Source organism: Rhododendron vialii, chromosome 2a (genome assembly GCF_030253575.1).
Source record: "Rhododendron vialii isolate Sample 1 chromosome 2a, ASM3025357v1".
NCBI lineage: Eukaryota > Viridiplantae > Streptophyta > Magnoliopsida > Ericales > Ericaceae > Rhododendron > Rhododendron vialii.
In genome coordinates, this window is record NC_080558.1 from 39,742,146 (window position 1) to 39,755,490 (window position 13,345).

At 34.0% G+C, this 13,345-nt stretch overlaps 1 protein-coding gene across 1 annotated transcript; it reads right to left on the reverse strand.

Annotated features, from left to right (window-relative positions):
- Positions 1 to 5,681: 5,681 nt before the first annotated feature.
- Positions 5,682 to 7,365, reverse strand: LOC131318168 (putative UPF0481 protein At3g02645). Its single transcript, XM_058347979.1, has 2 exons — positions 7,323 to 7,365; positions 5,682 to 7,049 (listed from the first exon to the last, which is right to left on the reverse strand). The coding sequence occupies exon 2, from the start codon at positions 7,025 to 7,027 to the stop codon at positions 5,723 to 5,725; it is 1,305 nt and encodes a 434-aa protein (XP_058203962.1). The 5' UTR covers positions 7,028 to 7,049; positions 7,323 to 7,365; the 3' UTR covers positions 5,682 to 5,722.
- Positions 7,366 to 13,345: the final 5,980 nt, after the last annotated feature.

Consider the following 13,345-nt stretch of genomic DNA (forward strand, 5'->3'; position numbering starts at 1 on the left):
CTTTCTTTTTTTCTTTAACCTCAATCCAACTTCTCTATCCAATACACTCACACTCACATACACTATATATGTGAATAATTCAATACAAATGGTATGACCATACAAAGAAGAAAAAAAGAGGTGAAAATAATATTTTGCATTATAGTACATGTGAAAACAAACTCGTTTTCTTTCTCTGCCAGACATTTCCTTCTAAGAACATAGTAGTACTAGAAAGGACAGAGCATTTGCTTTCTCTTAATTTGAAGCCCCACAACTAAAATAATTGACAATTTCTTCTTAACGTTGTTCCCATTTGAAATGCGTGCAAAAACAAAAGTAAAATTAATCCATTAGACAAAGTCGTGTAACTTAAAAATAAAATATTTTCGTGCATAATTCATAATTTTCAATATATATATATATAATATGACATTTTCAAGCTAACCAAATCTTTGAAATTTTCTTTGGCCTGCTGCACAGAATCGATTAAAAATAAGGATTTTCTTTTTACATGAGAAAAATTACCCAAAATGAAGTTATAAATCGTCTAGTGGCGACCATGTTTGGGATGGTGTTGGCAACCCATAGTATTGTTGTTGTTCCTTCTCTCCTTTCCTTCCGTCCAGACCCTAGAAAACAAATCTAATTTCAACTTGTAGTGATTTCTTTCTTTCTTTTTTTTCTTTAACCTCAATCCAACTTTCCTATCCAATACACTCACATACACTATATATATGGATGATTCAATGCCAAGTGGTATGACCAGATCGAAGAAGACAAAAGAGTAAGTCTACAGTTACTGATCGGGAAATTCCGATCGGAATCCTGACGCCCCGCCGGGCACGCTCCGGCCACCGGACGGCCGATCTGATCTGTCCAATAATTCTATAAAAAAAAATCGAGTGGGCTTACGCGAGAATAAACGGTTGTAACGACCCGGATTTTTGACCCAATTTTTTTTTCTAAATATAATATTATTAAAATTATTTTCCTTAATGCAATTCCTTTTTTTTTTTAAATACAATTAGGCATGCAATATATACATGCATTCTTTTAAAATTTTTCTACGCACACATGCGTGCATGCACACTCCTTCTCCTCCGTCACCTCAAACTCCTTTCGTCTCTCCGTCTCCTACTCCGTCTCTACTTCCTCCCTAACCCTTAAATCAAGCCAAATTCGTCCATTCCAAATCCCATGAACCATACCTCATTAAATTCACTCTTATCCTCTTCCACCAAAATTCTCCTATAAATACCCCACCCCATCGACCCACGAAAATACCACGATTTTTCCCACGCTCCATCGACCAGAAAAGAAGAGAAAATATAGAAGAAACCCAAGCTCCAATCAATGGAGTTTTAGAGAGAGAAAAGTGGGTTTTGTACCAAGATCCGACCGAAATCCAATTCGATCGTTCCAAACTCTTCCCACAACTCCTAGCATCACCAAGCATCGTCCAATTTGGTCCCAAAGTCTCCCGATCAAAGAATCCGAAGTCTTCTTCCTCAAAATTCAAGATTTGTTTTAAATCAATTCAATCCGATTAAAGGTATTATAATCCTATCTAACCTCTTCTCCAAGTATATTAAGTGTTTATATGCTTAACCCTATGTCCCGAACGAAAAAAATATAGTTCAATGCGCGTTTTCTGCCATATTCACCAATTTGATATTATTTTTAAGCCTGACACTTTATTTGTAATTATTTATGAAGAAGATTACCCTTATGATATTTATTTTACAATCTTTCTGATATTAAAATTATAAAAAACTACTGACTTGATATTATTTTCTTACAATATAATATCATCTTAGTATAAAACGTATTAATTATATCAGTTTAATTTTATCTGGTAGATTGAGTTGGTTTTAAATGTTTCGAAATAACTTTGCGACCTTCCAAACCTCATTTTTGACACCCAGACTATTTTTTCTAGACTTTTCACACCTGAAAGATCATAACTTGTTAAGATCATTTTTTTATTTAATTATCTATTTATTGAATTATTTATTAGTTATCTATCAAGTTTACTAACGAAAAATCTTTGCGACCTTCCAAACAACGTTTTAACACCCAATCTAATTTTTTCTAGACTCCTTGCATCTCAAAGATGATATCTTGTTAAATTAATATTTTTTTATTTTATTTACCATTTATTGTTATTTCTATAGCGTTTCCAATCAAAAATTCCTTACGACCTTATAAACTATATTATTAATGCCCGAGTAATTTTATTTAGACTCCCTTCATTCCGAAGATGAAACTTTGTTAACCTCATATTTTAATTAGTAAATTATTTATTATCTATTTACTTCACTTTCGGCCACTTTATTTAACGTTTTTATTTAAAATAATCCCGTGACCCTCCGAACCCAACTTTCGACACTCAACTGGTTGCATAGGACCTTTAGGACTCTTATTAAGGTCATTTTAAATATTCTAATATTTTTATTTAATCAATGTATTTAATTAGTTTTAAATTAATCTATTATCTTAGAATTAATTAATAAGAGCCCAGAAAATTTTCCTTTTACTTTCTTTTAAATATTTTACTTTATTATTGACATTGTGACCATACAAGATTAAGGGCAATGACCCGTTCATAATAAGTTGCGTGATTATATTGTTTATTAATTGTTTTAATTATTATTGATTTGTTGTATATTGCATCGATACTTGATTTGAATGCTAGATTGGACCCTAGAAACATGGGGTGGTGTTGCGAAATAGAACTCATCTAGACGATGCTAGATAATAGATAAATTAGAAAGTTTTATTTTTAGATTGTCTGCAGGCGGGATTTTGAGATGTGATGAGTTGGATGTGATGGTTTGAAACTGGCAAAGTAAGCCTAGTGTTGATTGATGAATTGAAACTGGCGGGTGTCCAGTGATGAATTAATACTAGCAAAGTAAGCCCAGTGATGATTGTGGTGATTGTGAAGTGGTGCATAAGATAGGTGAACCCTAGTTATGATTCGGGCATGATAAGCTTCCTTTTGTTGTAATGAGAGGGATACACGCTAGGTACATAACTGAGGTGCAATCCGCGACAACAAAAGAAAGTGATCTCATGGGACATGGCATGGCTAGCGGTTGGGGAGGAAAGATCCCGCGGAGGAGATCTTAGATTACACGTTAAGTTAATGGATAGTAATAAACTGTTTATGTGGAACAAACTCTGTTTTACTTTTTCGCACTACTATTATCCTGCTGCTTGCTAACTGTAAACTAAGGGGGGTAGTTGGGTTGGATTATTCTACTGGGTGATTTATCACTCACGGATACGTCTGTATCCTAGCAAATCGTTTGCTTCGGCGATCAATTTGCCAGTGGGCGCAGGATTCAATGGAGAGAATTCAAAGATGTTGCAGTTCAACACGGAAAGAATATCAGGAACGAAGATCGAGTATGTTTCGGATTTGTATCAAGCCTAAAGTCAGCTCTGAAATTAATGTATTTTGAATCAGTAAATTTATCTTGTGACTGTAATAATTAAACTTTATTTTGAAAAATTAAATTTATTTAGCAAATTTTCTTAAGATTTTATTTTATATTGCTTCCGGAAAGTCGGGGCGTTACAGGCATCTGACGTGTGTAAGTGGCCGATCCAAGCACTCCATTTTTGTGTTCGGATCGGCCAAAAAAGAAGTGCTTGGATCGGCCACTTACACACGTCGGATGCCATTTATTCTCGCGTAGGCCCACTCGATTTTTTTTTTAGAATTATTGGATGGATCGGATCGGCCATCCGATGGCCGGAGAGTGCCCAGCGGGGCGTCGGGATTCCGATTGGGATTTCCCGATCGGTAACTGTAGACTTTCTGAAGACAAAAAAAGGTGAAAACAATATTTTGCATTACAATAAATGTGAAAGCAACCACGTTTTCTTTCTCTGTCAGACATTTCCTTCTAAGAACATAGTAGTACTAAAAATGGCAGAGCCTTTGCTTTCTCTTAATTTGAATCCCCACAACTAAATAATTTTCTTTCTTTTGCAGGACATTTCTTCTTAACCCTCTTCCCATCTGAAATGGGTGTAGAAACAAAAGTATGATTAGTCCATTACAAAAAGACTTGTAACTTAAAAATAGAAAATAAAATATTTTCATGCATAATTCATAATTTTCATTATTTATTTATATTTATATATTTATATATAATGACATTTTCAAGCTGACCAAAGCTTTGAAATTTTCTTTGGCCTGCTGCACAGAATCGATTAAAAACTAAAGATTTTCTTTTTACTTGAGAAAAAGTAGTACCCAAAATGATCTTTGTAGTTATAGATCATCTGGTGGCAGTTATATTTTGGAGGGTGTTGGAAATCCATGGCATTATTGTTATTCTTCTCTCCTCTCCTTCCTTTCCTTGGCTTAAAATTAACTTTGAGTCTAAGGGGCTAATAACCAGTTGGGTACCACGTGGTGGTATCCAACGCACATCCCAACCATCCAAAGGTGTTTTGAACGGCTCATATCTAACCATTCTCTCTCCTCTTTCTCTCTCTCAAATCCGGACCATCCAAAACATTTATTTTTTTTCCAAAAAACATTAAAAAATAATTCTTCATTGAAAGGAATTAATGTTCCTGAAAATTCTTGCTCCCATTGGATCATTTTTATGCATCAGGATGATTCTGCCTTAACTATTGCTATAAACTCAGACTATAATTTATCTTTCCTAGTTAATTAGAAAAAAAAATGAACCAAATTATAGAACATGGTTTTAGCAACAAATGTGCAAAAAGCATACTGATATCGTTAAAAGTGTACATCAATTTGAAAATTGGTTTTAGATAGGTAAAAACGGCATCCATATGCCCCATTTTCTTTTTTTGGCATTGTTCTCATTAACCACTGCCTAGTGAATGTTTTTTTTTTTTTCTTCACTTGATAGATCCTAACCTACTCCTAAGGGGACGGGGAAGGGGTACCGCTAAGCGGCATACAGGGTGGGACAAACCCAAAGGGCATCAATCACCGCACCAAACACTCGAGCTCTTTGCGAGAATTGAACTTTATTAAACTACCCAATTTGCATGAAAAAAAAGACCAGGTATTTTTTATGGACCTTATTAAATGGGCCAAGTTGAGCTTTTGGGTTATAAGCCCAAATGCATTGTTCTTCTTTTCGATAGGCAGCCCGACATGAATTCTTGTCCACGTTTGCCACCAGAGAAAAGTGGCCGGATCCACTTTTGGTTCTCTTGTGAGTAAGGCCATCGTTGAATCTTGTTTCTATCAAATCTTTACATGGTTGATAATAGAGTTGAACAAGATATGGCAAGAAGAAAGAAGAAGAAATCAAATCAAACTAAATAGAGCTTTACATACCAAACAAATGAGGTTGGCTACCTGAATCCGTTTTTTTTTTCTTTTTCCAATCAGATTCATGTCATAAAGACTTAATAGTGGTTGTAAACTACTCAACGCACAAAATTTTTCCTTTATCCGAGCTTGGGACTGGCTGGGTAGAAGTTAAGACTCGCGTAAAACAACATTATTAAAAAAGGAAGTAAAAGAGAAGAAACATTACCGAGGCTTTGGATTACTAAGCAAAAATGGGAAACTAGGTTTTGTTATGAAATTGAAAAATGAAGCACAACAGAACAAAATATATGCCCATACACCCAAAGGACAAAGCCCGTACAACACTCAAAAAAAAAATACTCAATGTTGGTACAATCTTCCATTCAAAATCAACCCGATTCATAATTACAATAACATATGCGAGCATTAATGCAAAACAGAGATGACAGAGCAAACTGCTTGTATCATAGTAAGCACGAGTAGTATGACTGCTGCAACAATAGCAACGATTCTCCACGGAGTGCTAAAATAATCGCGTTTCAGAATTGCCTTCCACTTGTTCCACGGAACTTTGCAATATGCATTGATCTCTTGACATAAACCGTGGTAATAGTAGTTGTCAGGAGACCACAATACTTGTGACGAAAGATTGTGAAAAAGAGTTGCAACCGAAGCACGATCCACAAGCGAGTTCTCAAGAACTTCATTTTGAACGAGGATATCCACATCTTGTGCAGTGTCCATTAGGGAATTCATGAAAAAAACATAATCGATTATGTAGCTGTATTGGCAATGGCAAATCTCAAAGGCAATGAGGTTTCTAAGTTCAAATTCTGAATCATCGTTGATGTCAAATCGTGGGATTGTCAAAACCCCCTCGGCATATTGTATGTCAAGTATGTTAATGCTCGACCCCTTCCTAATACTCAATCCAACTTCTTGGAGATCTCTTGCAGTCGGTATGGCCACTAATTTGTTCCTATTTGGTGGGAGTGTTCTAAGGGTTGAGGGCAAATGGCATAATCGCAACAAATCAACGAAATGCTTTACTTCTGAATTTGAGATTGTTTGGGGGATGTGGTTGAGTAGCGATACACGTCCGAAATAATTGATAGAAAGCCCAACGAAGGAAAGTTCACCAGTTTTTGGGTGACGAGGAAATGCAAGATTGAATAGACCTGCTATAGCAAAATGAGGAATTTGGTTTTCCAGTAAAACCATATCATCCCGTACAACATCAAGCAGGGAAATGTGCTTGTTTAAGTAATCCGTTTCGTCTTCTTGCATACTGAAGTTGGTCCGCCAAATGACCTCAATTACGAAGCTACTATCGACAAGAATCATTTTCACGAATTCATCACTACTAAGGTTAATGCTTTCTACGTAACAATTGCGAACTCTCTGTTCTAATCGTCTTACGAAGCTTATACAATCTTCCAAACTCAATTCAGTGCGATCAAGAAGTGTGCTCAAGTACCTCAACTTTTGTTCTTCCATGGGTAACAAGTTTTCTTTGCCATGATGAAGAGGGCCGATCGAAACCTTTTGAGGTGTGTAGAATTTTTCATTCAATTGGCGAACGCTCTGAGGAGTTCTGTAGATGCAACAATCAGGGGATATAGGAGGCACGGCATCTATCATTCCTCTAACAGAAGTTACCAAACAACTGTTAGTTTCTTCTTCAATCTCAATCGAACTATAACCTTCGCTGTTATCTCCCTGGCTTGCCATGTTTATATCTCCTTTTATTCTCCTAGGGCAATAAAAACGTAATTAGCAGTACGTCTATACAAGTAGAACTTTTTTTTGCTCGAAAAAAGAAGATTTTATTAATTTTTGAAAAAGATTACAAAGACTAAACGGGACACGCAAAAAGTCACCCGAGAACCAACCCAAAGGGCGGGAAAATGCCAACCAAGATAACAAATCAAAATTGAAAGACTTACCAGCCAATGTGCTTAACCAACAAACAAATATAGCTTCAGAATATAAATGCTAGAGTAACAGATTTGATTTATTAACTTACCAAGGGCATCTATCTCACCATCATGCCATGTCCTTAATAATTCAAATAATGTGACAAAGTGAACACCTTATATACCCGTTGGAAGAGAACTTTGTGATTCTTTAACCCTTGTACCAAGAAAGGCAAGTACTTGGGAGTTAATTCTTTCCTTCGTCTTGGTGATCAAGCCTCAAAAAAGAGAGTAAAGAATAAGAAAATGGATCCTCTTTAGTCCATAAGTTTGGACTGTTCATTTCTGTAATGAATGGTTGAGATTTGTTCAAAAACTTTTCCATGGAAGAGTTAACTCTTACTTGGAAGATTTTTTGAACAAATTCGCACTATTAATTATACCAATGGACAGTCCTATTAATTATACCAATCGATGGTCCTAATCTGGACTATCTCGTCCAGTCCAAATCATTGGCTTAAAGAGGATCCATTTCCTTATTCTCTACTCTCTTTTTAGGCTTGATCATCAAGACGAAGCAAAGAATTAACTCTCTTTTTTTTCCTTCAGATTTTGTGTTTCTTTTGGTTTCATAAATTATTTTTTATTTGATCACTGTAATACACTCTGTATATCCTATTATCCGCAATTTTTTATTTCAAATACTACAGCAATTCCATTTCATTGACGCAATAAGATGTCTAATGCAAAAAATAGCCACCACTTATCCTTTGAAACTCTTTAATGTATAATATTCAAATTCAAAAGTGGCCAAACCATAAGCTATATGCATTATACTTTATCAATTATTTATAATTTCAACTTTTGTCTTGTTTCTATTAATAGAACTTACAATGCAACACGCACTTGGAGGTTTAGGGATAACATTTGAAAGAACAAGTACATTCTTTTTAATTGGATAAAGATTGCTAAATATTGACGTTTTAGTTATGGTGTATTGAAATGCTTTTAGACTTGATCTGTTGTGACAATATTCAAGCAATTGGTTTGTTTGGATAATTTATGCAATTACTACATTTTCTTATCTTAGTAAATAAAAAATATGTTAGCTTGCTTATTTTCAGCACAAACATTATTTTATTATTTTGGCATTATTTATTATAAATTCTTTTGATTGAATTGTGTTTAAAAGTTGCCCCCACTACTATTAATTACTTGTTACGCCACTGGTACTAAGCCAAAGTAAATAAAAATTCACTTAATATTTTGTTATGCGACATGGGATAATTTGTAATTTCTCAAATGTGAAGGGGCAATTTATAATTTTCAAAAATCATAGGGTGGTTATAGTAATTTGCCCTATTTTTAAAAACAATTTAATTCCTCCGAACAACCTTTTGATCTTCGGGATTGATATTCACACTCGTTTTTTTGTTATCCACACCCTCTCTTTTTTTTTCTAGTGTTAGAAAATGTATATACTATTTTTTTATTTTTTGGTTAAAAGACAAAAAAAGAGTGTGGATAACGAAAAAGGGCGTAAAGGATCAAAAAAACAAAAAAGGGCGTATGGATATAAAAAAACGGGGGTGTGAATATCAATTTCCTTTCTCTTTTCTATCATTAGTCACATTCCATAGGTCATAAGTCAAGGGAAAGTATAGAGAAAATAGACCATTCTATAACAGCAGTTCAACCCAACCACACTTCTTACCCCGTATTTCTGTTTTTCTCTGTCTTTTTTTTTTTAACGTACAGTTACGGTTTTGCCGTTTTGGGGGTCAATATCTTAATTAATCTTCGGACCAATCTTACCATTCACTAGAGGGGCTCCGAATTAAAACCTCAATTGCGTACGAGATTTGGGAGAGAGCAAACCCAAGTCTGGTAACTTGGTGCAAGTAGTGCTTGCTACCAATTTTTCTATGATGCCCCAATGTGGTATTGGGGCATGATGCCCCTATTTAATGTGGACCATTAGATCAGGTTTTAGGTTAATTTCGGCCTTTGGATCAAAACCACCTCCAAAAAGTAAGGTGATTTTACGTTTTTTCAGTCAAAAAAAACCATTATACTTACCATAAACATTGGTTATTCTTACCATATTTTACAAAAATGATACTCACACAACAATCGAAATACAACACCAAATAGAACCTATCACATACACGTGGGCCCCACATGTATGTTATAGGTTCTGTTCGGTTTTGTATTTGGATTGTTGTGTGAGTAGCATTGTCGCATATTTTATGTTGATACTTACCACAAAATAAGGCAAACTTACCACAACTATAGGTTGTACATCAACGTTTTTTGCCCTTACTCTCTCTAACTTGTTTTCTAGGTAGCCGGTTTGGGTGCGAAAATGAACTTTGTCGGCGGGAAAATATACCTTTTTGCATAAATTTTTTTAACTATTGAAAATTTATAAATTCACACCACTTTTTGTTTTATTCACCATACTTTTTGTCATTTTCCTAATCATTTGTGTAATAGACTATCAAATATTGGGTGAAAATATAAATATAATTTAATAATATTTAATTTGTAAACCAATTTTTTATAACAATTTTTGAAACTAGGTCTTTAAGCAAAAAAAATTCTTTATTTTAAATTCATGTTGTTAATATATACCATTAAATTATTTTTAATTAAACAGTGTTTTACAAATATTATTGTGAAAATAATTATTCATTTTATTGTTCTTAATATCTTACAATTAATGTAGTGTTAATATATTCTATTAAATTTTTACTCTGTGTATATATGTTTCTTATAAAAAAAAATTAAAATAATAAATATAAACCATATTATTGTAATAATCTCCTAATTATATTTAAATAGTTTATTTAAAATGATTTCTGCAATCGATTAATGTGATATTGTAACAATTTGTAGCTATAATTGACATTAGACTATTCAATTAGTGGTAGAGTAACGATTAATCTCTATAATCAACTATAGTAGTCAGAATCATTTAACTGAGAGCTTAATTGATTAATCATATTCAATAAGTGATGATTGATTATAATAGCCAAAGTCATTGGCTAATTGTACTAATGATATAGTGATGATTGAGCATTAATATAATTGGCTAAAATGAATTGGTTAATGTAGGTTAACAGTGATCAATGTTATTAGTAGATGGAGTAGTTAGCAGTAGTCTTGGTTGCAATCAATAAATGATTGATACAATTGGTTGATGTAAGAATAACCACATACTAACTATTGATCTCTAATGACCTATTCAATAAATCATTTAATTTCATTAATCATTAAGGTATTATGCTTTAATTATGAGATAATACAAATTAAGTAGAACTAAGTAACATAACATTTATTGTGGTAGTTATCTAATTAACTACCTTCATTATAGTGCATTAGTTATGTTATGTAAATACTCTAGTGCTTGCTCGTGCCTACGGTACTACGCAGCTCAATAGTGCCATATGCACGGGCATTTTTGTAATATATTTTTGTTTTTTTATGCCAGCGCTAGAAGTCGAACATTGGGTAAAAAGAACTGATAGCATTTTTGTAATATATTTGTAAAAGTGTGGGTGTTTTCTTAAGAGAGTTGGAGAGCACACATCAGCCTTTGGATCAAATGAATCTCAGCCCTTCTTTCAACTTGTGTTTGTGCGGTCCCCACACCCTTGTGTTTTATTAGGTAGATACCTAGCTACCCGTCATTAATGTCACACTCACCACAAAATAAGGGTATGAATACCACACCATCTGATCATTGTTACCATCACAATATTTGGTTGTTACTTCGTGGCTTATGTATACATACCACAGTTTATGCTAGTGCTTACCTTTTGAAAATGATTCACTTACTTTAAAATTTGTGCAAATATGCTTACCTACCCCACGTTATGTCATTAATGATAAAAACTCCTCCCTACCTACTTTAAACTTCTCAAACTTATCCATCTGATTTTTCACTTTTCCACACATATTCCTTGTTGTCTAATGCTATAGTGATAATTGAACATTAATACAATTGGCTAAAATGAATTGGTTAATGTAGGTTGATCCCTAATTCCCCATTTAATCAATCATTTAGTTTCATTAATCATTAAGGTATTATACTTTAATTACAAAGTAATACAAATTAAGTAAAATTAAGTGACATTAAATTTATTGTGCTAGTTACCTTATTAACTACTCTCATTATGATGCCTTAATTATGTTACATAAATGCGTTCCTACAAGTCATTAATGACATACTACAAAATAAGGCTATGCATACCACACCACCTAATTGTTGTTACCACCATAATATTCGGCTGTTACTTACCACGGTATATGGTAGTAGTAAGTCTTTTTAAAAGGATACACTTATTACATATTCAAACATTTTTGCTAACTTCTTAAGTTCAACAAGTCTGAAGTTTTGCTTACCTACTCTACATTGCCCCATTAGATCATCAATTAAGTTGGCATTTTTCGAGTAAAAGATCATCCCAATTATCTAATTGATACGTTTTAGTTTGTTTAGGCCACGTCTGAGATGGTAGGTGTAGTATCTATAAAGGAGAAGTTGAAGTAAAATAGATTAAAGTAGTTTGAGTATGTCTACCGTAGATTTGGAGATGCAGTAGTTAAGAGAACAAATATTAAAGCTTAAAGTAGCAACGCTGCGGGGAAGGGAAAACCTAAATTGACATTAGATGTTATTATGCACAAAGATACGAGTCTAATGGGTTTGAGTGAACAAGTAGCACTTGCCAGAGCTCAATGGAGAAAAAAAATTCATTTAACTGACCCCAATTGATTGAGACATAAGACTCGATTTGGTTTGTTTTAGTTTGGTCATGTTTGAGTCTGTCAGATACAAGCGAAATTAATGATCTTTAAAACCATTTTACAGTTTGTTATGGTCATGCTTACGATATTGTATAGTAGTACAATATACCACTATTTAGGGGTAATAATTAAGAAAAAGAAACCATAAAGATTGAAGATACCAAAATTTAGGTCAAAGGGGGCCTAACTCTTTCTTGTGACTTTAGCGCGATCTCCATAAAAGTCCGTTCAAATAAAGCAAATCACATAGTATTTATTTTTATTTTATTAAACTTGTGTCTTCCTCTTAAAAAAATAAGAAGAAAAAATTCTGGTTGCAACAGTAACAAAAAATGAGAAAAAAAATAGGGGAAAAAAAAAATAGCAGGTGCACGCTTTTTTCCCCTTGAAGGTGAGCAGGTGCACTCTTGGCGTCCTTGAAGAGTTTTTTCATTTGGAATTTTTTTTTTTTTGAACAGCTTTTCCTTTGGAATTTGATATTCACACTCCCTTTTTTGTTATCCACACTTTTTTTTTATGTCTTTTAGCAAAAAAAAATATATACTTTCAACACTAAAAACAAGAAGAAAGTGTTGATAACAAAAAAGGGCGTGAATATTAATTCCCTTTTCGTTTTTGTCTTTTATCAGTGAATTTAAGCCCTAGAGGTTATGGAAACTGGAAAGAGTGTTGAGAGTTTTTCTTGACTGGCTATACCAGTATCTTCCATTTTCAATTCAACAGTAGAGATGAAATTTTGATGATCCAAGGGCTGTTAGTAACACAGTACAACTTGGGGGCATGGTAGCTGGACGCGCTTGCTACTTAATTTGGAGAGAGTTCTCAGTTAGTTATTATAACGTACTCCTAGTATATGAAGAAGGCAATCATTTTACCATGTGCAGGGTAACAATATCCACAGTCCAATGACTCGGTAAAAACAAGGTGGTTGTTCGCGGGAAATGCTTTCAAAGTGTTCGGTGAAATGCCTCACTGAAATACTAGCAGATGAAACAGTGAAGCATGGATACACAAGGAAAGTCTGAATAGAAGCCCACACAACCCCCCCCCCCCCCCCCCCCCCCATGAAGTTACAAGCATCGTACCCAGTCATTATCATAGATAGGTTTGCTTGAAATTTTTACTGCCCAGATTTAATATCCATCTCGACATAAAAAAACGCGAAGCATATAGAAATGCACAATATCTATGAGGTGTGTGTGTTAATAATCTGATTCCTTTTAGTTCAACTGGATCATGTGTCATATCAGATCATATATTCTTTCACTATTTCTTTCGTCAAACGAACAGATTCTTAGAGTACGAAAACATAACTCAATGG

Excerpts from the sequence above, each read along its gene's own strand:
- LOC131318168 (XM_058347979.1), bottom strand. The coding sequence starts at position 7,027 with ATGGCAAGCCAGGGAGATAACAGCGAAGGTTATAGTTCGATTGAGATT.